Consider the following 23,604-nt stretch of genomic DNA (forward strand, 5'->3'; position numbering starts at 1 on the left):
GGCTTGGGAAATCTGTGCTGGGATACCACACTAGGAATAAAAAGCTAAATGTGGTTCTGGAAGGTATATATGGAGATACCCAGGTGATCTGCAGGCAACTTGGTCCCCGCTGATACTCTAAAATTCAGGTTGATCCCAGTCACATTGGATGTGAGCAAGGGGCTGCAGGGTTGGCATGTGTCTGCCCATACTCAGTGCTTCACGTGGCCGGCAGTGCCTGTGAATAGTCTGTATGTGCCTGTTGCACTGTGCAGAGCCAGTCATCCTGCAGGAACTTGGCGTACACCGTTGAGTGGGTGCAAAGCCCTTGCTGCTAAGCCTTTTTTGGAACTGGACTGTGTTTCTGCTCCTTAGCACAAGGACTTTTCTGCCTTGAGCCCATTTGGGTTTTAAGGTCTTGCTTTCCAGATGAAAAAGGTGTCCCGAGCTGGTTTGCTGTGCAGTGCAAAACAGGCATCTAGCTCTGCTCAGTCTGTGCTGTGCCTGAATGACTTGGTGGAGTGGGTCACTCGTGCTGTCAGGACTACGAGCCAGGGAAATGGAAATGTAACTATGTAACTGTGGTATTTGTTAGCAGGGTGGGACTAACATCTTCTGGAATAAGAAGGGAAGAGCAACAACAAAAACAGTTTAATTGATCTCCACTGACCTGTGCAACATAAATAATAGGGTTCCTCAGAAGAAAATGTATTCATACATTATGGTGTTTTTTTATGGATCACATTGCTGGGATGTTAAACCACGTTTAATCACGAGATAAAATATACCACCCTCTGGCTCAAAGTTACAAAATCTGTACTCCTTAGTTGTGAGAAAATGAAGAAAACACACAAAATATGTTTATACTAAAAGGTTTTCTTGGAATTTATATATTCAGCTTCTGTTGTCTAGCATAAAAGATTTATCATAGGCTGAAAATCTGTCTTGCTGTCTTTCTTAGAGTTGTTCACCTTGCTGATTACTTGAGCATATTTGATTGGAAGAGTTGCATTCCAAATATGTCTGTGCTAGGACTCACTGAAATGTCTGAGATGTTTTTTACATTTTTATGAATTCCACAATAAAACAAAGATAAATGATTTCTAACTAACAGATATAGTTAAATAGTAACTTTCTTAATGTCATAATAGCAACAAAAATGTGACTTGGCAACATAGCATTTACAATACACTGTGTTACTTAATTTATCTACAATGTAGTATTAATTTTTTCTTTTTCCCCCTCCTCAAGTCATCATCACTTTGCATGGCTGGTGTTCATGCAGGCGTTGTGTCAAATACTCTGGGTGGCCAAATTAATGTTGTAATCAGCAAAGGCATTCCATACTATGAAGGCTCCCTGGCTAACAATGTCACCTCAAAAGTGTAAGTGCACCTCCTGTGTCCTCCTTCCCTTTAGCACCATAGATCTCGGTATTGCCTCATCCCAGGAGTAATTTCAGCTACAGGATCTACATGTTCCACAGACAGATGCTGTTCTGTAAAGTTCTCAAAATTCTCTTTTACTCTGCAATTTTTTTCCCAGGTATTTTTTTTTTAACCTCTAGACCATAAAGATTAATTTCACAAAATCTGCAAGGAGCTTTTATCTTCCAAAATGCATGGCATGACCATAAATTCTTAATGGGCTGTGTAAAAATATTAATTTGTCTAGTTGTTTTTTTATAATCTGTTATTTCTAGTTTTTTTGTTAATTAGATACCATAATTTCTCTTGTATGAAAAAGGGGAAGTTTGATATCTAAGGATATATGTTTCTCCTAAACTTTCAAATTTTACAAGCTAGTGTACAGTTTTTTTTCCTCTTTTTTTTCTTCTTTTTTCCCTTCGTGTCATAATAATGTGCGTGGGGATTTTCGGGGGTGGGGGGAGAGGGGGCAGAGTAGGGGAAGAAGGTGGGAGTGGGCAGAAAAAATTTTTTTTTTTTTTTTTTTTTTTGTTTTGTTTTGTTTTGTTTTGTTTTGTTTTGTTTTTTTCTTCCAAAGCTGTCCTTTTAGTCCCCTCTGTAACTTAAGGATTATGGTTCAGACTTTTTTTTTTTTTTTTTTTTTTAACAAAACCTTGAGGCAAAAGCAATCCAATAACTGCTTTATTTCCATGCTACTAGTGTTTGGAATCCAATAGACAAAGGTCACTTGCCCTTGGTTGTCTCTATTAAATGAGAGCAGCTACTGTTTGTCCTGAGGTCGGAGGTTAGGCTGGGGAGCTCAGTCATTGTGAGGAGTGGTCCGTGTGCTTGTGTGGGCAGACTCGCTCTGGGCAATGGTGAGATGAAACCTGAATAGTAAATAATGTGATTTTGGTGGTTTGGGAAATACCAATATGTTGAAGATGAAAATTTCTGAGTTTGAATGCAGGTCAAAGAAAATACTTTTTTTTTTTTCCCATTTCGCCTTTCTCCAAGATTTAAGTGTGAGAACTGTAGTGCAGTTTTGAACAGAGGAATTTGCAAAGCAGAGCTTGCTTTCCACTTGATGTATTGGTGTTTCCATTGTAGCTGCATATGGATGTCTGCAAGAATACTGCACAAGAGAAAAGAGTGTAACATGTCACTTTATCTCAGAAGTCCCAGGAACAGAAGTGATCAGCAGAGATTGATTCTTTTTATTATGATACGGTTAATTAAAAAGGGAAGCATCAGTTGAAAAGGGGTTTGTACTTAAAGCACTGTGACCGGGTGGCAGAAGTGTTCCTTTCATCATGAAATCCTTGTTTAGGCATATGCGTCTAGATTTCAGTGGCAAGCAATCAGACAAGAAAAATAAATTGAAGGCAATTTGTGTCAGTTTTCCTTACTTAACACAAAAAACATCTTTTTCTTTTCTGCAGGGGACCATTATCTACAAGTCTCTTCACATTTAAGACAAGTGGTAAGCATTATCACTACTACTACATGTCAATACTTTCATATGAATTCCCTGTGTTCCATTACTTAATTTTGTTCTGCATAGTATTTTCACCGCCTTCCTCGGTAGTGTACATTTTTGAATTGTTTTACTGGCATGTTTTGATGATTAATCATCACTACATTTAAATATGCAGTGTTTTATGAGTAAATAGAAGAATGCAGTGTGTCATGCTTCAGTGATTGTTTTGTTCAGTTGCTTGTAGGCACATATGCATTTGTTGTGCTATGTTTATGCTCCCCTTATATATGTGTAAGACAATCTAGAACTGCTTTCTCTGTCCTACAGGGTAGTTGTCCTGCCAGTTTATACTTACTTGTCTTTTAAAATATTTTCCTAGTAAAAATCTTTCTTTAGTAAGCTTTGCTTATCTGCAAAAAGAGATTTTTTCATGTTTTGCTCCTCTACTATAATCTGGTTTAAGGTGACTTGACTCCTACACTTTAAGCACACCACTTAAAGCAGAATTAGGTACTTGTTAGTTGGTCTTTATTTCTTCTTTTAGTACAGGAGCAAATAGATATTGACTAGCCAAAAAGAAATTTCGCCAGCAATTTAGGTGTTTTTTTAGCCATTGGAAGAACATGACATGGAAGGAAACTTAGTAGGAATGGTGACAAAAAAATTAACTAATTTCAAGGATGGATGTGTTTGAGCTCAAGGTGATATGGATTTCGACGTTCATTGGTGTATTGTCATCAATTAACATTGTGATACTGAGATGGTTTGAAAACCAAGAAATTATGTAAGCACAAAAAGGAGCAAGTAACCAAGTAGTCTCTTTCTCGTTCCTGAACTAACCATGTGATGGACTTTTAAACAACGACAGCTCCCCTCCATTGCTTCTCTGCTAGTCCTGTGTGGGTGGTAATCGAGAGAATATCCACGTTATTCTTGAGCAGGCATAAAACATTTAGTAACTAAAGATCAGAAGTTTGGTTCCAGCATGGAAGAAGGCAAAAGACTGTGGTTTTTTTTGGTAGTATTGTTACGGAATAAATATAGATGTTAGTTTAATATATGCCTAGCAAGTGTTAAACTCCAAGCAAATAAAACCATTGCATAACTTGGATTTTCACTCTGAATCTTCACCTTTTCCTGTGCTCAGGTTGCTATGGGACACTTGGGATGGAATCTGGGGTAATCCCCGATTCCCAGATCACAGCGTCATCTATTCTCGAGTGGTCTGACCAAACAGGACAAATGAATACTTGGAAACCTCAGAATGCCAGACTGAAAAGGCATGGGCCTCCTTGGGCTGCTTTTGTCAGTGATGAACACCAGTGGTTGCAGATAGACTTGAATAAGGAAAAGAGAATAACAGGTAAGTGAGCCTGATGTGGCATTTAAGATGCATCCAGGAGGTTTGGTTACTAACATCATTTTTTTCCAGTGCTTAATCTCGGATAAAATCCAGAAGATGTTTAATTACCATTATAAGTTCAGTTCCATATCCTAGCTTATGCACCAGAAAGTCTAGAGTTGAACAAGTGGAGTTTCATAGTAAAAAAACACCTCTTTCATCAGAATTTGTTGAAATGCTTCCTGTGTTTATACTGTATCCTTGATGCTTCCTTACTGATTGTTTCCTTGGAGGCTCAAATCCATATCCAGTCAACTCAGTCTGCTGGTACCTCTGATGTGGGTGTACTGACTGATGTTTCTAGGTTTTCCCTGCTGCCCTCCACAGCCACAGTCAATCCAGCAGTGAAGATGGGAGCAGTTGCTGTGCTCTGTGTGATGAGCAGCAGGCTGAGCAAAACAGCTGGCAGCTTCCCCTTCCTGAAGGGGAACATGGACCGTGAGTCAGGGTTGCTGGACCCGTCTGGCAGAGCCTGTTGTGTTGTCCCCCAGCAAACGGACCAAACAACGCAGAGTGATGCAGCCAGAGCCTGGGTTAGGCTCTGCTCCTTCACAGGGATTGCGGTGGACCTTCTGTCATGGCTCTAGTCGCTGTGGTTGTTTGCAGAGACAGCTGGATATGCTGCGTATCCAGTTCAGTCTGGGTGGCTTCACGTTCTGGAAGCTGGGGAAGCTTGTGGTTCCCTGTTGCTGCTGATGGCAGCGTGGCCCACGCTGAGTAGTGAAGCCCTGAGGCACTTGCAGTTTGGGGTTAACTTCAGGGATAGCCTGCTTGAAAGTAAACCCAATGTCAGTGCAGCTATCTTGTCTTCTGTGCTAATGTTAGTGTTTTCTATTTTGACTTAATTGTTCAGAGGCAATCGCTGTTGTTAGCGGACATGCTTGCAATCTGACTAAAGTCCAAACTCAAGTTGCTGTAGGTCAAGCATGTTTTAGAATCCTGGGCTTTGAGGCTACCCTGAGACATCCTGTTTTGATCAGTTTGGGTCTGTCTCCTAATCAAATGCATGAACTGGTCCCTGAACTCAGCTGCATACCTTGCTGTCAGCACCTGGGCTTCCTGCCCTTAAACAACTTAAGTTTACCTTTGGCATCGCCTCCTTTGGGACTGTTCATATTTTACATTACTCCTCTAATGCCTCTGCTAATAACCTTTCACAAAGCTGCTTTCCGTGTGAGTCTTTCTGCAGCTCTGAAGTATCTGCTTTAGGGGGCTACAGTTCTTTTTGGTGGTGATTTTAGGTTGGCAGCACAAAAGCAAGGAACAGAGGTGCTATCTCGGCACCTGCAGGCAGAAGCAGACCATTTTCACCAAGAAATGGGGACTAAGTGCTTATGAAGGCTATATTATGAGAATTAAAATTTAAAAGTAAAATGATTATAAAGTTTTAGGAGTTTCAGACCCTGTCACCCTGAAGAAACTTTTCTAAATGTAACTGGACCAGTAGAGATTATAACTATCTAACTCCAGATTAAAAAGTTGATACGTTAATTATTTTTTTTTTTTTTACAAACTGGTGACAGTTTTTGTATAACTGGGCACTTTTATTTTCACAGGTATTATAACTACTGGATCAACCTTAGCAGAGTACTACTACTATGTGTCAGCCTACAGAATTTTATACAGTGATGATGGACAAAAATGGACAGCATACAGAGAGCCCGGCATGGATAAAGATAAGGTAAAAATTGCCACACATTTTCTAGGTATGTTCTTTGGAGATTCACAATTGTAAATATGGCCAATTTTGGTACAGTGAAGAAATGTTAAATAACTTTTTCAGTGTAATTTTTAATCATAAACAGCATCCATGCAGAAGGAAATCAGAAAACGTGCAGATATGTAGGGCTTTGAAGTAGTGTTCAGAAATTCAGAGGTGATTTTTTGACTGTTTGGGAATGGGAATATTCTGGACAAGTAACTTCTGTTGCCAGTGGTAGGCTGCCTGGTACTGTGTCCTTTTCTGACTAAGAAAAATAGGTTGCTTTTTATGTTTGTTTGTATTGTTTTTCCCCCAAATCAGAGTTTAAATTCTCATCATCTTCTAGATTACAGCATAAATGTTAGGGGTTGTATGATTTTCATTCTTTCATAGCACTTCTGTTGATCTTTTTGACCAAGAAGTTTCTTAGTTGTGTAACAGAACAGTCCTTGCAGAGGGGAGGTATCCTAAAAGAACAAAATGGTATGTTTGCATGGCAAATGCATACCACAAGGGAAAAAATGTTAGCAGTAAGATAGATAGTACAAATTAATTTATCAGTATTTAATGTAGACATGAAAAGATGAGAAGGCAGGGCATTGTGCTACCTGTTCTTCCTAGTGCTTCAGATCAGATTTTCTTAAACAAGAGAATATTTGGAATGCTGACTTGAACTAGGATTTTTTCCTTTTTCTTAACATTCTTGGATGCAGTTTACTTCCATAGGCTTGTTGTATCGTGTACATGTGGATATCTGGTAACTTTTTAGGAGAACAAAAACCCAGTCTTAAGAAAGTTAATTCTTAAGTGGTACTTTCTGGGGTTTTCTGCTGGTTTTGTTGATTAAGAATGTTTCAGGGTAGGATGTAGCAACTTGTTTCACTTGTTAAAAGCGACCCTGACTCAGGGAGCTTGTCTACTTCAGGTTTGCCTCCAAATTCTGTTTCTTGTGGTTGTATGACCACGGTCTTATAAGCAGCTGTCCACAAGGAGTTATTCTTTCCTTCCTGCTCCCTGTGGACAGTCCCCAGTGTGTAGATTCAGCAGCCAGAGCATCCTGCAGGTCTAGGAAACTGCGTCACGTGCTCTGGCTCATGACAGGCAGCAGCACCTGCTGTCGTTAACAGTTCCTGAGTAGCTGCTTTGGCTGAGTCTCACTCTGAGCTTCAGACCTCTGCCTGGAGAACCAGAAGGGATTCCAGGTGCTGAAATAAATGATGGTACCTTTCCTGCTGTGTTTCCAACCCTCGTCCTGAGGAAGTGCAAGGTAAAAGTACCATGTTGGTTAAATTGAGAGGTTTCTGAATACTGGACACAATCACAGTGGGGAAACTTACCTGAGCAGGGGTGGCTTTACTGCTGGGACTGGTCCATCTCCTTGAGCCTACACATGTGCTACCAGACTGTTAATACGAAGTATTCGAGGTAAACAAATCCAGTATCTTTTGCTGTTTTTTGAGTGCCCTCTTCTGGCTGTAAAATAAAACCTCAGCTAGCTGCCTAGATTTAGGCTAAGTTAATTTATTTTCCTAGAAAACATTTACAGCTATTGCCTGTTAATTGAGCTTGTTCTTTTCCTTGCAAGTTTGTGAAGTAAAGCAAAATGTGGAGCTTGAGATTACAGGTGATGCATCTTCTTTGCTCTTGTTATATCATTAGTTACCATGTGTGAAGAACTGTACATATCCAAAGGGCCAGCTGTGAAGGGAAGTATTTAAGTAAAAAAGGATTGGTGAGGCTTCAGAATAGCAGATTTTTCCTCTGTCTGGTACAATCTCATTCAATACATCTTTGCTTTTGGACACAAACGCATGCAGGTGTCTCCCTTTGATCCTTATACAACTGTACACCAGACAAATCAGGTGTTGCAATTCCCTGTTTTTCAAAAAATGTTTTAAATTCCTGAAGTTGTTTAGGAGACTAGGAGCTCTTCCAAGGCTTTCCTGTAGTCCTCTATGTAAATGTCTTCTAGAGGTGTATCAGTATTCAAGACAAGCCTTCCTTAACACTTTTATCTATTTAAAAAAGGGAGAGGGAGGTTTGAAAATGCTTGAAGTGGGGAGAAATGACAAGTTCCACTGATGTAAAAGCACAGAGGTAAGCTGAGAGAGTCTGATAACAAATGGAATATCAAAGTGATTTGCTCACCAAATACTTGCAGTTTGTACTGAGCTGAGGCAAATTTTTGTGGGGGGAAAAAAATAATATATATTGAGCTGCAGGCAAAGTTAATTTACTGTCTTAACACTTGACATCAAAAAAACTGACTGTAATGAAAGTAGTACTAGTAAAAAGTAGTGTTACTTTGATACAAAATAAATGAAAATGTTGGTTACTTAGTTGAGATGTAGAAAAAAATAATACATCACAAACATGAAGTATTGTATTTAAGTGAGCAATTCTTTTTTTTTTTTTTTTTTAACTAAATTGACTTATTTGATCAGTCAGTGCTTTCAAACAGGTTGACAATTACTTTGTAAGGAATAACCAAAATTCTTACACTCAAGTGGTAATAGTAATGGGGCTTGCGTGTCTTTTGGGAGTGGGGATAGACAAATTATGTAGGTCACGAGGCTTGATTCTTTTAAGGACTACTAAGGGATTTTTTTGGTTTTGGCTCTTGAATGGCGAGTGTCCTGAAATAATCCTTTTCTTTCAAACTAGTTGAGTATTGCAGTTGTTTAACCCTACAATATCTATTTTTTGAATAAAGTACAAAACACCAACAAGCTGAATTGTTCAGAAGTAGCAAGGTACTTCAGTGTTTACGTAGTAATGTGATTGAACAGAAAAATCCTAAATCTTTTTAATATTTATTTTGTGTGTGTGTTAGTAAGATCTAATTCACTTCTTAATTACATCCAACGTGATTTGCAATATCTGTATCAAGACTTGAAGACATGATCTCAAACCAGTCCTCCACGGAAAACGATGGACTGGTTCGCTGGCATTGGTCTGGCTGTTATATACTGTGTTAAGCAGCTTAGTGCAAAACCTGTCGGCCTACAAGCTTGTCAGTGCGCTTGCTCTGCATCACACATACAGTGACTCTCTGCTTACTGTTTTTAAATTTCAACCAGACAAAACAGTCTTACATTGTCAAATTGGCTAAGTTCTTTATATGCAAGGGCCAGCAGTGAAGGACCAGCTTTAGCTCATTCTTTAGGCAATTTCTGCTTCTTTTTCTCCCATAATCAACTGGCTTCACGTGAGATTTTTGACAGATACGATTTTGCTTTCCTAACATAAATATTAACATAGTATTTTGGTTTGAGTTCTGCTTTGTAGATAGCAGCCGCTAGAGGACAGTGTGACTATATACTGGACTTAATTCTTCCTAAGAAATGCCATAGCCATTCATAGGACAGGCCATGCTTAAACAACTATGCAGTGTGAAGGCACTGGTAAATTCCTGCTTTCGCAGTATCATAATTGCTTGCTCTATTTGAAGAATAAATGACAACAGCAAGAAAGAACGGAGTTAAAATTATTTTTCAGTGCCATAAAAATGCAAGATTTATTTAGCAATAGGCATTACCTGAGTCCCATCAGTACCTTTATTTGAAGTAAGGCAAAGGCTGTAGCAGGTATGTGTGTGTGTCTGTGTGTACACAACTGTTTTTTCTTCTGCATGGGACAGGGTAGGCAGCAGCACAGTTCTGGGGCTGAAATATTCTCAGGATCCTGCACTGCTTATTTTTGCTAAATGAAACATCTAAACCAGTTTTACTTCCTTAGTTGCTATTTATTTGTATAACATAGTCTTTTTTTTCTTCTTTTCCAGGTATTTCAAGGGAACACTGAATTGTACCAGGAAGTTCGTAATAATTTCATCCCACCTATTATTGCACGATTCTTTAGGATTAACCCCTTAAAATGGCACCAGAAAATTGCAATGAAAGTAGAATTGCTAGGATGTCAGTTCAGTATAGGTAAGAACTGAAAACCCTTCAATTTTGCAAGACAAGTGGTGAAAGGTGTCAGTAAAGTTTATGTTTTAGGCATATTTTCAATGAGAAAACAATACTGAGCAGAGCAATCCTTCTGTAACTGCTACTGCTGAATTTCTTCCGAAGTTACTACACTTAGCCTGGAAAATAGCTCATTTCGGTGTAATAAGGTGATTTAGAAAGTGTTTCAAAAGACACCAGTCACTTGCTTTCCACGTTTCTGCTTCACGTCTTTTTCCTTATTATTTATATTTTCTTGATACATTTAAAACTTGAAATGTGTGAAACGAGCCTTTCAAAACCCTCTTTTTACAAATATTTTTCTTTTAAAGTCCGCTCTCCTAAACTCACCATGCTGCCGCCACCACCACCACCACAGAACAATGACAAGAACGATGACTTCAGTGATGACTTCATTCACTCAGTGAAGACATCGCTGCAGACAGATAAAACAACTTTCACACCTGAAATAAAAAACACCACGGTGACTCCAAGTGTAACCAAAGGTACCCATGCTTAAACAGTGATAGTGTTTGGGAACTGCTGACAGTACTTTGCTATATATTGTGTGCTTTCCGAATTTAACTTTTCTTGACAATTTTCATGTGCTATAGCACACTATCAATCTTTTCATTTTAATATTTACTAGTATATTAAAGATGTATGCAGAAACAAACCCAACCCAATATTCTAAGGAATGTAAATATTACATGTAAACTGAGTTCAGCTTTTAATTACTGAACAATTTTTTTGTTAAAAAGGAGAAGTTGCAACTTGGGTTTCCCTTCAGAATTAGTCAGGAGTAACTGCTTGTTATTTAATCTGGTAATTTTTCAGGACAAAACACTTTTGCCATAGCTTGTCTTTTATGGAACAGTCACGCTGGCATGAAATTCAAAAACCGTCTGGCATCCTCGTTGTTTATCGCAGAAAATTGTCAGCAGAGAGCAAGGTGATTGCAAGCGTAGGCAGTGGTGGAGTGTCCTTTGGATAGCAATGGGACAGGATGGTCTAATGTCACGTGAAGAGCCAGCATAGACAAATAGTGATTAACTGCCGAAGTCCTCTGGTATTTCTTTCTCGTGGGAGGTTCAAACTTCAGTGGTTGCATAGTCCCGGGGTCTTTGTTAGCAACAAAATATATTGTTCTAATAGAAATTCTTATTGATCAAAGCTGTTAATCTTGATGAGAAAACTCTCAAAAATACTGTCTATGCATACATGTAGGAGAGATGTTAATTACTGTTTAAACTGTGAGAGCATCCGGGGGGGTAGCTTAGTTTAGCTGGGTGATCCAGTGGGCTAGATATTATACATGACAACAACACGCTCTACCCAAGTAGTTTTTAAAATAAGAACTGATTTATGAGAAACTCTTGTCTGACACCACTTAATTTAATGGCTTTCAGATGTGGCATTGGCAGCAGTTCTGGTTCCAGTGCTGGTGATGGTCTTCACTACTCTGATTCTTATCTTAGTTTGTGCGTGGCATTGGAGAAACCGGTAAATGAACGGGTTAATAAAGTATTTCACATGAATGTTAGTCTGGTGTGTGGGAATTACATAGTCTGCATGTATTGCCACGGGAACCACTTGGTGCACACTTCTAGAATGGACTTTTTTCAGAACCATATTCTCTTTCTGAGAAACTGTTCGTTTATTTGAGTAGCTAGCACAATGAAAAGCACTTCTAAATATTTTCATTTTAAGTGCTTTTACTGAAACTTGATTTCTCCAGTAGCAGCAGGCTGGTGCTTTTACTTTAAACTTGACAGCCAGCTACAGCCAAGGTGACAGTTGCTGAGCATTAATTCATCTTCTGGTAAGCAGACTAATAAAACACTTTCTTTTCTCACAGCAAGAAAAAAACGGAGGGCACGTATGATCTACCTTACTGGGATCGTGCAGGTAACAGAATGATTTTATGACATCATTTACTTAGCATTCTTGGTGTGAAGTGTTTTTCAAATTGCAGTAATGGGCAATTTCTACTAGCAGAAACTTCTCTACTGCTGACTAGGACAGACAGCGGGGACAGTGAGCTTCCTTTCTGAACAGACTGAACTTTTCTGTTTTCTGAATTTTATTCAGGAATGGAAAATACCTCCTGCTCAAGCTTAAAGCTTCAGTCTTTTTTTTTAGTAGACAAAGTGTAGAGTCTCTTAATTATAAGGAGAGAGGCAAAAACCATTTATGAGGAATGTTTTTATACATTTCCTAGTCATATTTCTGGTGGTACTTCTGTCCTGGAAAAAAACTTTCATCTAGTTGTATGAGGTGTGTCAAGTTTTATCTTTTTTCAGCTTCCTATTAGCACGTGGGATTACTTGTATTTCCTTTTAGGTATCTTTTCTGTCTTTGCTGTCCTGTGCCACATTAACTTAACATCAGACAGTTCCACTGCACAGCATGTGGTGCTGCAGCATAAAGAGCTGGTGCAGCAGTTGGGTTTTTACTGTCTGTATGACTGTGCTTCCTTTTTCTGACCCTAAGCTGAAAATTTCCATATTTGTGTTTTTGTTCTCTGGCAGTTTAAGTACAACCTTTATCCTTTAGACAAGAAACCTTTTAATGACCTTATTTTTATTTATTACATGTCAATTTCTGATAGGTCACAGCATCATTGCTTCAGCATGTTAGTGTCATAATATCCTGTATCAAAATGTTAATGATGGATGTACTTATTTTTCTCCTCACTTATTTAAATGTTCAGTAGGTGGGTCTGTTTTAAAAAGGACATTGAAATTTGGTAAAATGCAGTATCAAAAAAAACGCTGTTACACTTCTCTGTAGAACTTCTGTCTGTGCCCTCCCCTGGGCTGCCTCATACAGCAGTTCTGTAGGTGCTAAGGACTGCAGTGGGAGCAGACAGGTTGATAAGATGACAGCGATGGTTTCACCTCTGAATCTTCAGGCTGCCGTAAAACATTAAAGTATCCCATTAACACAGCATCATGCAAGTACTGGTAATTTCTTCTGCAGTAGTGAGCAAACAAATCAAGACATGGTGTAAAACACTGTAATAGCTTTAACTACAGTATGGATTTATTTTCATTTTCTTTAAATCCATGCGAAGGGTGGTGGAAAGGAATGAAGCAGTTTCTCCCTAGCAAATCAGCAGAACATGAAGAAACTCCTGTACGCTACAGCAGCAGCGAAATCAGTCGGCTAAGACCAAGAGAAGTCCCAGCAGTGTTACAGACAGAATCTGCAGGTACTTTTTTTGTTGTTTTATGGGCTATGCAATATACAGAAAAAGCCAAAAAATGCCAGGAATTTGGCTATGTTTAATACTTTTCTGGTTGCTTTGGGGAGAAGATGAGAAACGAGTAGTTCTGCAGGTAAATGCATATCTTAAAATGCATACCTTTTCAGCTCTTACCTGACTGATGCTGTGATGTGTGTGGATAGACACTGTCCCAAGTTCATGCAGAAGCTGAAAGCTGCTGTACTTGTCCTTGAAAGTCTCTCTAGCCAAACTGATGTGCATTTAAAATAGTATTACCACATTTTCTTTATGCACAAATTGGAAATGTGGCATTTGGTGTCCTGAGCTGACAATGACTTATATCATCCTCTTCATCTGGAAAATGAGGAATTACTGATAACAGCACGTGCCCTTTACTTGTGAACCAGTCATTAGAGGAAGATGACTGCCTCTGCCTTTGGTTCTGTGCTTACGTGAGGGCAGAAATATGCAGACACACAGGAACTGCAGCTTCACAGCAGGCAGAATCAATTTTCTCTTTGGCTGCTTGTCTGTTTTTAACACAGCTAGCCATTTTTCTCACCTCTAGCTTTTGTTATTCAGATTAGCTGTCAAACAAAACCATCTCAGCTGACCATGTGCAGGCTTCTCCCCTCACAGGACAAACCCTCCACCCTAGGGACCACTTCTTATCCAAAGCCAGCCAGGATAATTTCATTTACTTTTAATATTGCAGGGAAGCATGTTTCAAAAAACTTGGTTTTGACCAGATTTACAACATGGGAAATCGTAGCTCACCAGGGAAGAAGTGTAAGCCTGAGAAATCAGGATGTTGTAAGCATAAGCTATCCAACAGCTTTATCTGTTGTGCAAAAATGACTTTTTTTTTTTTTTTGCAAAAGCACCTGGTTGTGGCAGACAGACTGACCACTGGTTTGATCTAGGATAGTAATTTCTGTGATGCTGTTGACATTAATGTGTTGCTGCTCTAAGTGTATTTTTATTCTGTTTTGTTGGTGCTTGCGCCACAGAGTATGCTCAGCCACTGGTAGGGGGCATCGTCGGCACGCTTCATCAGAGATCAACCTTTAAACCAGAGGAAGGGAAAGAAGCAAGCTACGCTGATTTGGACCCTTACAATTCACCGGTACAAGAAGTCTACCATGCTTACGCTGAACCACTACCTATAACTGGACCAGAATATGCAACGCCAATAATCATGGACATGTCCAGTCACCCCAGCACTCCTCTTGGCGTTCCTTCCATTTCCACCTTTAAAGCAGCAGGGAACCAAGCTCCTCCGCCGGTGGGAACTTACAATAAACTCGTATCGAGGACAGACAGCGCATCATCAGCACAGGCGCTGTACGACACGCCCAAGGGGCAGCTGGGGCCAGGTGCTGCAGAGGAATTGGTGTACCAGGTACCGCAGAGCACAGCCTACTCCGCCGGGAGTAAGGAGGAACTAAGTTAGCTCATGCGTAAGGTAGGATGAAGGCAACTGTGGCTTGTTTTTAAAAGCCAGCTGACGGTTTCATTTTCTAATCACACTGTTTTTATATTGTTAGTCTTAAGTAATACAATGTTGAACCAAAAGATGTGGCATTGGAGTCTGGGAAACCAGTAATTCTGCCTTTTCTTAAGCTGTATATATAATTACAGCTTGTCTCTTGCAAAAAACATGGACTTCTTTTTTTTAAACTACTGTACAATTGTCTGCCAGACATGAGAGAAGAATTCTTCAAGATTAGCTTCAGTAATTCATAGATGTGAATAATAAATTGGGAGAAACAACTGTTTTAAGTACAAAAGCCAATAATTTTTTGCTAATGGTACTATTTCTTACTATTTCTGAGGGGAAAAAAGCCCACAATCAGAACTCCTAACTTTCTAAAATCTGTATGTTAGCACTATAGCTCCTAAAATTAATTTTACCCTACAAAATGCATGTACTACCTTGGACTCTAAAAATAATATCAGGACTGATGGCAAAAATCCCATTAACTTCACAGCATAAAATAGTCTTGATAGTAAATTGTTATTTTGGCTTTTGTTCACAGGATTGCTTATTGTAACCTGTGTGTTCCTCATATTTCTCACCATTGTTGTTAGCCTTCTAAAACTGCCTATACAATCCCTTTTCTTTTCTGCCTCATCTCCTTAAGCCACTCACTCTTGATCCCTTCTAGGGATAAGGTAGGTACAGTCTAAGTTTTACAAGCAACTTACCTGACAACTGTTTTTGCGTGTTCCCTGCTCAGTGAAGGCTGCTCTGACCAGCGTCTGCATTCGATTCAAACTTGTACAGGAAGATGCCAGGTGTTCGAGGTGGCTTGAGTTCAGAGAGGTTCCCGCACCCTCAAGCAGTATCTGTTGTTGTACGTTAAGATGTGAGCATATACAAAGAAAAATATGTATATACTTTTGTGAGTGCTTGAGAAAGCACACAAATACTCTAATGGTGCATAGCTTGTGTTAATACATGCATTTAGCACATATGGTACATTTTAGCACAATTGGAAAACTTTGGCCATAGGGCTTTTCTTATGATTGTTCTTAGTAGAAGTATAAACAATTCCAAAACCTTTGCCGAGAACAATTACTGTTCCAAAGAGTGTCAATTTTAGAAGCATTTAATTGAATTTGTATCTTTTTGAATGTTCCAGTTTTCTCTACTGCAGTCAGTCTTCTACTTGAGATAACATAGACTAGTTTTATCTAGGTAATCACAAGATGAAAGCAATGTGGCTATCACTTCTTATCTTGTTAGAAAAAAGCACAGCTTTTTAACATAAACAAGTAGTAGAAAAAAATCTTAAATAGCTTTAATTTTTATTGTAACAGCACTGTTGGGAGGATGCTGAATTAATTTATAAATGTGAAAATCCCTAGCTGCACACTAGCCCAGTTTTATGGACTTTAATGGTTACTGTTTGTTTCTGTGATATAATTCAAGTCAGCCTTGTTTATTGCCCATGGACTTTACACGGGGTGGATAACATCCAAATGCAAACTAAAATACTATTTAAGCCGACTGCCACCATGTGTTTCTTACCAGTATGGGATCCTGACTTAACACGTGAAATTTTTTTGCACAGAGGCTGTATATAACTCAGTAAACCAAATTTTTATGCTCTGCTACCTTAAAACCCAATTCTACATTTTTTTTTGATCATGAGAATGATGCATTTTTTTAGATGTGGGAGTCTAAGCCTAAATCTGAATAGGCAAATAAGTTTGGTATGCAGGACCTAGTCATGAAAAAGGAAATTCCTGCATATAGGTTGCATTTTTGGTGTTACTGAAACATTTTATGCTTGATAAAGCTAGTTTGCAATCTTTATAGTTTTGCTTAAACAGGTAAGTATGTGCTCTTACTCATCAGTAGCAATTATGACTCTGAAATTACCTGATTTTATTTGAAAGGTGCAGAAAGCTATGTTTGCACCAAGCTGTGACATACTTATTCCAGCCAAGTCAAGAAACATTTAAAGCTTTTAGGCTTAGAAAAAAATATTCTGCCATAAAAATGAATAGATATGTTCAAGTCAATAAAATTAACACTCTTGGAAATCTGCATTTAATTTTTACTGTAGGCCAGATATGGTATAACTGTGGGTGTACTGTAGACTAAGATGGTGTTAGAATTAAAGAGTTTCTGTAGAGGGAGTTATTTTCAAGCAACCAAATGCAGTGTCATTTCCTGAGCAGCATAAGCTGTTGACTGGAATGGTTGCTTTAAGAATGGAATTAAGTTCCTTTTCTGAAAGAAATGGGTCTTGTGCTTTGCTCCCTGCTTTCAACTTTGATCATTTTATCTTCTAGGGCTAAGATACATTTGAATATTGAACATTTGGGTTTAAGATGTATGCTATGAACTGTTAAACACTGATACCCAAATGTAATTGCATGACACACCTAAGGTTAGCATTTTCCTGTGTGCAATGCAAGCAGAGGTACATTTAATGGGTCTCTTTTTTACATGTGAAGACATATGGATATAAAATGTATTTCAATCTTGTTTGGCTTGAGTATTCTCCCAGAATGTATGTTCTTACCTCAGCATGTATTGTAGTTGCTCAGTATTTGTATATGTTGCTAGAAATTAGACTGTATAAATAGTGAGTTTTTTAATGTATGTTAAAAAGTATTTTAAATAAATTGTACATACGTATCATGCACAGTATGTCTGTATTTGACAACCTACTGCCAATAACCTCTGGTTTGGAAATGCAAGGGTTATTTTTTAGCTACGATACTACATCTGGGCCATTCCCTGCCTCCAGGACTGACGTTATGCTGTTTCCTGGCAGTAGGTGTAGGTAGCAACCAGGCAAAGAGGAATACATCCTCGTCATGTCACCAACCATTAGAAGCAGTAAACTGACACTTACCAGAGCTCTCCTCGTGGCGGAAATCTGGACAAGCGGTATTTGCAGGCAGGCTCTTCCTGGAGTTTGCTGCTGGCAGAATGCTGGGTCTGCGCTACCCTCCGAAGACGAGTTGAGACACCATGCAGGCAGCTGCCCTGGGTTAGTGCAAAGAGAAGATCAGGCTCTGGTCCAGTGCAACCCGCTGCTTAGGGGCAGAGACAATCCCTCAACACCACTCAGCAGACCACCCCCTCTGTACTAGCAGTCAGCCAAACCATAGATATTTTCCAATTACTGACAAAAAACCTTCTTTTGCTTTCAAATTTTCCATTCTTTACCTTAATTCTTGCACTACAGTTCCTGAAATAAGATTTTTTTTTTTTGCAAGTACAAAGTTATAATTGGATCCTAAATGGCTTAGTCTTGAGCTTGTCAAATTGAAATACTCCTTGCACCATTACCAGCAGACTACATCAAGCCTCTCTGTATCATGCACTGACCACTATTCTAGGAGGCCTGATCTCAAATGGGACAGGGAACTGTGTAAGGCAGAACGCATGCTATTTCCTTAGATGTCTCTGCACCTTGTTAAATATACATTTTGTGGGAAAAACAACTTACCTGTAATAAATGCTGTTACTACAGTTTGTGCTGTCTCAACTTCATGTTTAAGGTTTTTCACAGCTTGGGTAAAGGCAGAAAAAAAATGGAAGCAGAAATGCATCTAGATTTCTGAAAATGTTTGTTTCAGAATTAGCAAACATCCTACTCTTGCATACCTTACAGTGCATGCAAGACTCCTGAAATACTCATCTTTTATTTTTTTGTTACTTTCCCACTAATGCTATGAGGTAATAGCAAAAGCTCAGGAGAAGTGCTTAAGTTAAAAGGCAAAGTATTCTGTTCACTATACAAACTGCATTATTTCTAGGGAAAAAAAGTTCCCCAAAACTTAAAACCTTTAATGTAAATGAAATTTGTCCATTAGCCATAATAACACTGAGTATTCACATTTGTACTGTATTGCTCTATACTGAGAACAAAACATACCTTACACCTGCAAACTCATCTCCTTCTGCACTGGGAGTGTCTCTGCAAGCTGGAGGAAACTCTTGTAACTCTACTGCACACTTGAGCTTTCTTCTAGCAGTGAAACTTCAAGGAAAGAAACACACGTTACTCAAAATGTGTGATGCTGGCCTGTGAGGAGAGTAGCAATAAGGAATTGTTAGTGTGTGTAAGTGACAACCCTGGGAAGGCCAGCTTGGTAAGTTGTCACATCACACTTTCTCTTAAATAGATCTTAAAACAGTTATTGATAATGCAACTAAATATACCACGGTTCAACTTTGAAATGCACAGCTATTAAATATTATGAAACCACACAAATTCTCATCTGAAAAACTTGAGAAAACGGTGTTAGTTTTCAGCACGCCATGTTGTTTTTACCAACTGCTGGTGCTGCTGCCTTGCAAAAGGGAAAGAAAATGCTGTTTTCACAGGTAATGACTACTGCACGTAAAATTGGAAGGATGACTTCTAGCTGTATTCACATTTAAATGGCAGAAGCAACTTCTGTCTGCATGCTGGAACTATTCAGAATGACTACACAAGCAACTCTATGATCAAATAACAGAGCAATTCCTTTTGCTTTTTTTTACTTTTGTATGTGGCTTTAAGGAATGCAGGGTTATAGCAGTCAGGATGCTATCAGAGAAGAAAGTTGAAGTGGAAACCTACAGTCAGGTTTCACACTAATACAATGCAGCAATACTTCTATTCAAACTGAACAGATCATGTAGAAAAGATTTCCTCAAGCAATAATTCTCTAATCTTGCAGCTTGCTTGCACTAGTGCATGTTTGTCAGACAGTTTATTTATGGCCTATTATAAAATCTTACATTATTTCTTAAGTGCCTGCAGGTCACTTTACCTTGCTCCTGAACATGGCGCAGCTTCACATAGTTGTAGCTCTTTCAAAGCAAGCTTCTGGTGACAACGAGATGAGTGCCAGAGACCATTCTGCTCAGGGAGGCTCTTCCACATTGGACATATGTCCTAGGACACGATTCTTTCTGAAACAAAAAAATAAATACATAAATTGAGTTTTAACAGCAGAAAGAAAGAATCAATGTTTTGTTTATCAAACACCTGATATGCATCTAAAACAGTTGATAAAAATACATGGACAATTGGATCAAATTATTTCTTAAGTCACAGAAGTAGGTCTGATGCAAACCATTCTGAAGGTTTATTTTGAAACACCTCAAAGTAGATTCAAAGATATATTCTATACTGCTTGACCTTCATAAATCCTGGTGGATTTTTCTCTGCATTAAATAAATTAAAAAAAGCAACCTTGTTTCTGCAAAAATGGCTTTGTCAGGTCACTTTACCCATCTCTGAAATAGACCACATTGCTAATATGGGTAGCAGCTGTAAGCAGGATTTGGTAACAAAGTTAAAGCTCAAGTTGTAAGTGACTGTAGTAATTTGTAAGCCTTTGTCTTAGTGTCTCACCTGGGAAGTGGGATGTCCAGCCAGCAATGTGACTACCTGCTGCTACTAGCTCCATCGTTAGTGGTGACCCAGGTGCTGCACCTGGAAGCTGCTGTGGCCTCTCTTAAGTGCATCAAGCACCCAAGTGCTGAGGGGAAGCGCTGACCTCACAGCCTGGTCACCAGAACAGCCAAACAGCACAGCGACACACACTCAGACAATCAGGATATAGGTTTCCTTTGCTCTCACAAAATGTCCTCAGCTGTACTAAAAAATACCACCAATGAGCTGCTGAACTTTTTTGTACCAATAATCACTTCATTTCACATTAAGGAAAAAAGCAACTTTCAGAATTCACCTTATACAGCTTCTCACTCACTGTGAATTAGTTTTTTTTTTACCATTTCTACAAACTTTTGTATTTTCTTCCATTGTATCAGTAGAAGAGCCATTGCCTGCAGTACGTACCAATATAAACTGCTGCCGTGCAGCAGGAAGCATTCCTTTGGGTTTCTATCCCCAAGCCATCCACTTTAAAAAGGAAAAACAAAAAAAAGTGTAAGAGTGCTCTTTCAAGTTTAGCTGAAATTGGTCTTTGACTTTTGGCAAAGAAAAGGCAGAGCAAATAGTGCAGAAAGTCTCACCTTGTTCAAGAAAGGACAATACAAAGGATTTGAAAAAACTGTGGTCAGTCAAGTAGTTCCTTCACTACAAGCAAAGCATAAGAATGCAGCCCACCAAGGCTTCTTAAAAAGCTCCTCGGAAAAGAAAGCAGGTGGAGGCAGAGAGAGGAAAAAGGTGCAGTGGAAGATATATCTGTCACAACGCACATACCAAGTCTGCATTAATAGTACTGAAAAGCTGGTTGCACTCCCTGACATGTCAACAACTGCAAAATCCTGCAGTCCTGATGGCCGTGGAGTAGTATCAACATGGATGGCATAAAGAGTCAACCTTGTTCACCAGTTAAATGACATTCTTTAGCTGCCAAAGTCATGAGAAAGCTATCCGTTTTGCATTTTGTGAAACAAAGAGACAAGGGAAAGAGTTTTTCATAGCGATGATTAGGAACAATTGAGGAAAGGCTACAAAGAAAACAGAGCAGAGGGAATTTTAAATGATGAAGACCTTTAACATAGTATTTTTGTAGCTGTTTAAGATCAAAAGGCAGACAAGTTTCACACATACCTCTAAGAGGCAATAAGTACAGCAATTAAGAGCAGGGTGCAAACAAACCAAAAAGGCCAGCAGTATTTTATACTCCTTCATACTTCAAAGAGAGAGAAAGCAGAACCTCACTTTTAGCTGGAAAACTCAGTGCAAGCAAAAGACTTGAGAATTACTTTAAAACCAGATTGGTTTGTCACATAAAATATACTGCAAAGAAACTGACCAGAAAAAAATAAGGTCTTTTATGATTATCTACAGTTCAAATTCTACCATTGGTGATTGAAAAGATCTTGTCAAGATCATTTGGTGCCTATCATGGCTAGTCAGGTACTTGGAATGGTAACTGTGTAAGGAAAGGCTTTTCTTACAAGAAATCAGGCTGTTACAGAGAAACACCAAAATTAACAAATGGTGACTGTCTCACACTTCTCTGCCTGGGTTAAAATACCGATGTCATGCATTTCATTTAATGTTTTACCAGTTTCACTCAGGCTTGTTCTGGCTGTAGTTCATCCTAATAAACAGTATGGCTAACTGAGCAGTAACAGTGGAGGCTGCAATAGACAGAATCTACTTAATTTATTAAGTTAGAAAAAGATGTCGCCAAATCAGGAGGTATCCTCTGGAAAGGGGAAGCAACTAAGCCTTCTCTGGAGGCGTGCATCCTCCAGGCTGTGGGGTGGGACAAGGCACAAGGAGAGGAGCTCCGAAAGGGGCCCTGCAGTTCAGCCAGAGCCCACACAGAGCAGCGAGTTGCTGACAGGCACCACCACCATGCACAAGTGGTCACCAGAGCATCCAACAGGCTGGAGAGTGCCAAACCCAGGCATTACGGAAACCAAGCCTGAAACCAAGCTGAAGCCTGAACCGAACTGAAACCTACACTACAATAACATACAGGATTTATCGTGTCTTCATGTGTTTTGCCTTAGTCACTTTATTCTCTCCTTTTTAAGTTGCTCCAGGATTTTGAATTGAAAAGCCCTTCTGCTCTTTAGGGAGCTCATGGGAAGTGGAGGTCCAGGGAAATCGAAGAGAACTCCACCCCATCACAAAGCTGCTTCAGAATTTGCACAGGAATTGAGATAGAAATGGGTAATTTACATTCACTACAGTCTTGCACGTAACAATACCTTAAACAGAAGTGCAGAAAGGCATGAGAACAGTACCTGTCTTGAACTGCTATTTGACGTACTGTTCATTCTCACGACACAGCAGAGAAAATGTCTGGTTCAAGGGACCTTTCCTGAGGTTCACGATTTGCTTGTAGCTCCAGCTGTGAAGACAAAGTAGTATTCTGTATCAGATATAACAGCATTGTAAAACACACAAATGTAAACTCACTTGGACATATGGAACAGGTATGACAGAATACATTCAGGACTCATTCAGGATTGCAATTGCAGAACAAAACCAAGAACATTCTCCAGACACTGAGATAAAATACTGCAAACAACCTTCTGCCTTTTTGTTCAGATTTTATGACAACAATTTTGGAACAAAAACTAAAATGTCGGAAAAAATTGAAACCCCAGAGGATGTCCCTAAGCTACCTATATTAAAACGAAACTTTATCCAGTGTCTCTTTCTGTGCAAGATGAGTGCTCAATTGGAAGTAAAAACTTGTATTCCTCAGTGAAGCTCAAATGTTTCACAACTTTAAATGGTTTCCCAGCCCCGGTTTCATGCAACAAGAAAGCATTAAACTGGTCCAAAAACTCACTGATGTACAGAAGTAGCCAAAATGAGGTTCATAGCTCTCAGCCCGTGTAACAGCATTTTAGTTACGACCCTTGAAAAATCATCTTCCTTCAGGAAAGCATGCAAAAAGACCTCATGTCACTATCCTCAAATAATTATGCAGCATCCTGTCCTAAGTCGTAGCTGGTACAATAAACACCATATAAATCAGCACGCACCACATACAGTATGCAGTGGGTAAATTCTAGTACTAAATTCTGGTGGGTAAATTGCACAACAGAAATATTTTAGAGATTCTTCCAGTAATAATAATACATTAATTACTAGTGAAGAGCAGCCTTCCAAACACTGACAAATCCTTCACGAAAAGCACATGCCGAAAACAACACTGCCCAGCATTTTTTCTACACAGGAGAGGAAGATGGAACCATGTACACAAAGAACTGTCTCCTCCATAAAGCAAGGAAAAATGTTGATTATTAAACCAAACTTCTCTCATAAAACTACACCTCCACTGGCAGTATTCCCACTTAAAACAGTGGCAGATATTAAATTTGTCCGCATTGAGAGACCGAAACCATTATTCATAATTCCAAAAGTTTTAATGATTTTTGCATCTGAATCAGATTTTAAACGCATACAGTAATGAAATGAATAGCCACATGATACTCAACACTAATAATGCTGCCTGCAAAATCAGTTCCCAGTGAGTCAACCTCAAAGACCGCTCTAAA

General features: G+C 39.1%; 1 protein-coding gene across 1 annotated transcript in view; it reads left to right on the forward strand.

The window, feature by feature from the left end:
• DCBLD2 (discoidin, CUB and LCCL domain containing 2) overlaps window positions 1-17,304 on the forward strand; it is a 43,145-nt gene extending 25,841 nt beyond the window's left edge. Inside the window, exons 6-15 of the mRNA XM_032182425.1 lie at window positions 1,231-1,364; window positions 2,828-2,868; window positions 4,013-4,228; window positions 5,824-5,948; window positions 9,754-9,901; window positions 10,252-10,425; window positions 11,329-11,422; window positions 11,778-11,827; window positions 12,996-13,133; window positions 14,159-17,304. Of these exons, the coding sequence (XP_032038316.1) occupies window positions 1,231-1,364; window positions 2,828-2,868; window positions 4,013-4,228; window positions 5,824-5,948; window positions 9,754-9,901; window positions 10,252-10,425; window positions 11,329-11,422; window positions 11,778-11,827; window positions 12,996-13,133; window positions 14,159-14,601 (1,563 nt within the window). The 3' untranslated portion in view covers window positions 14,602-17,304. The remainder of the gene's footprint in view (window positions 1-1,230; window positions 1,365-2,827; window positions 2,869-4,012; window positions 4,229-5,823; window positions 5,949-9,753; window positions 9,902-10,251; window positions 10,426-11,328; window positions 11,423-11,777; window positions 11,828-12,995; window positions 13,134-14,158) is intronic.
• The last annotated feature ends 6,300 nt before the right edge of the window (window positions 17,305-23,604 follow it).

This window comes from Aythya fuligula, chromosome 1 (genome assembly GCF_009819795.1).
Source record: "Aythya fuligula isolate bAytFul2 chromosome 1, bAytFul2.pri, whole genome shotgun sequence".
Classification (NCBI taxonomy): domain Eukaryota; kingdom Metazoa; phylum Chordata; class Aves; order Anseriformes; family Anatidae; genus Aythya; species Aythya fuligula.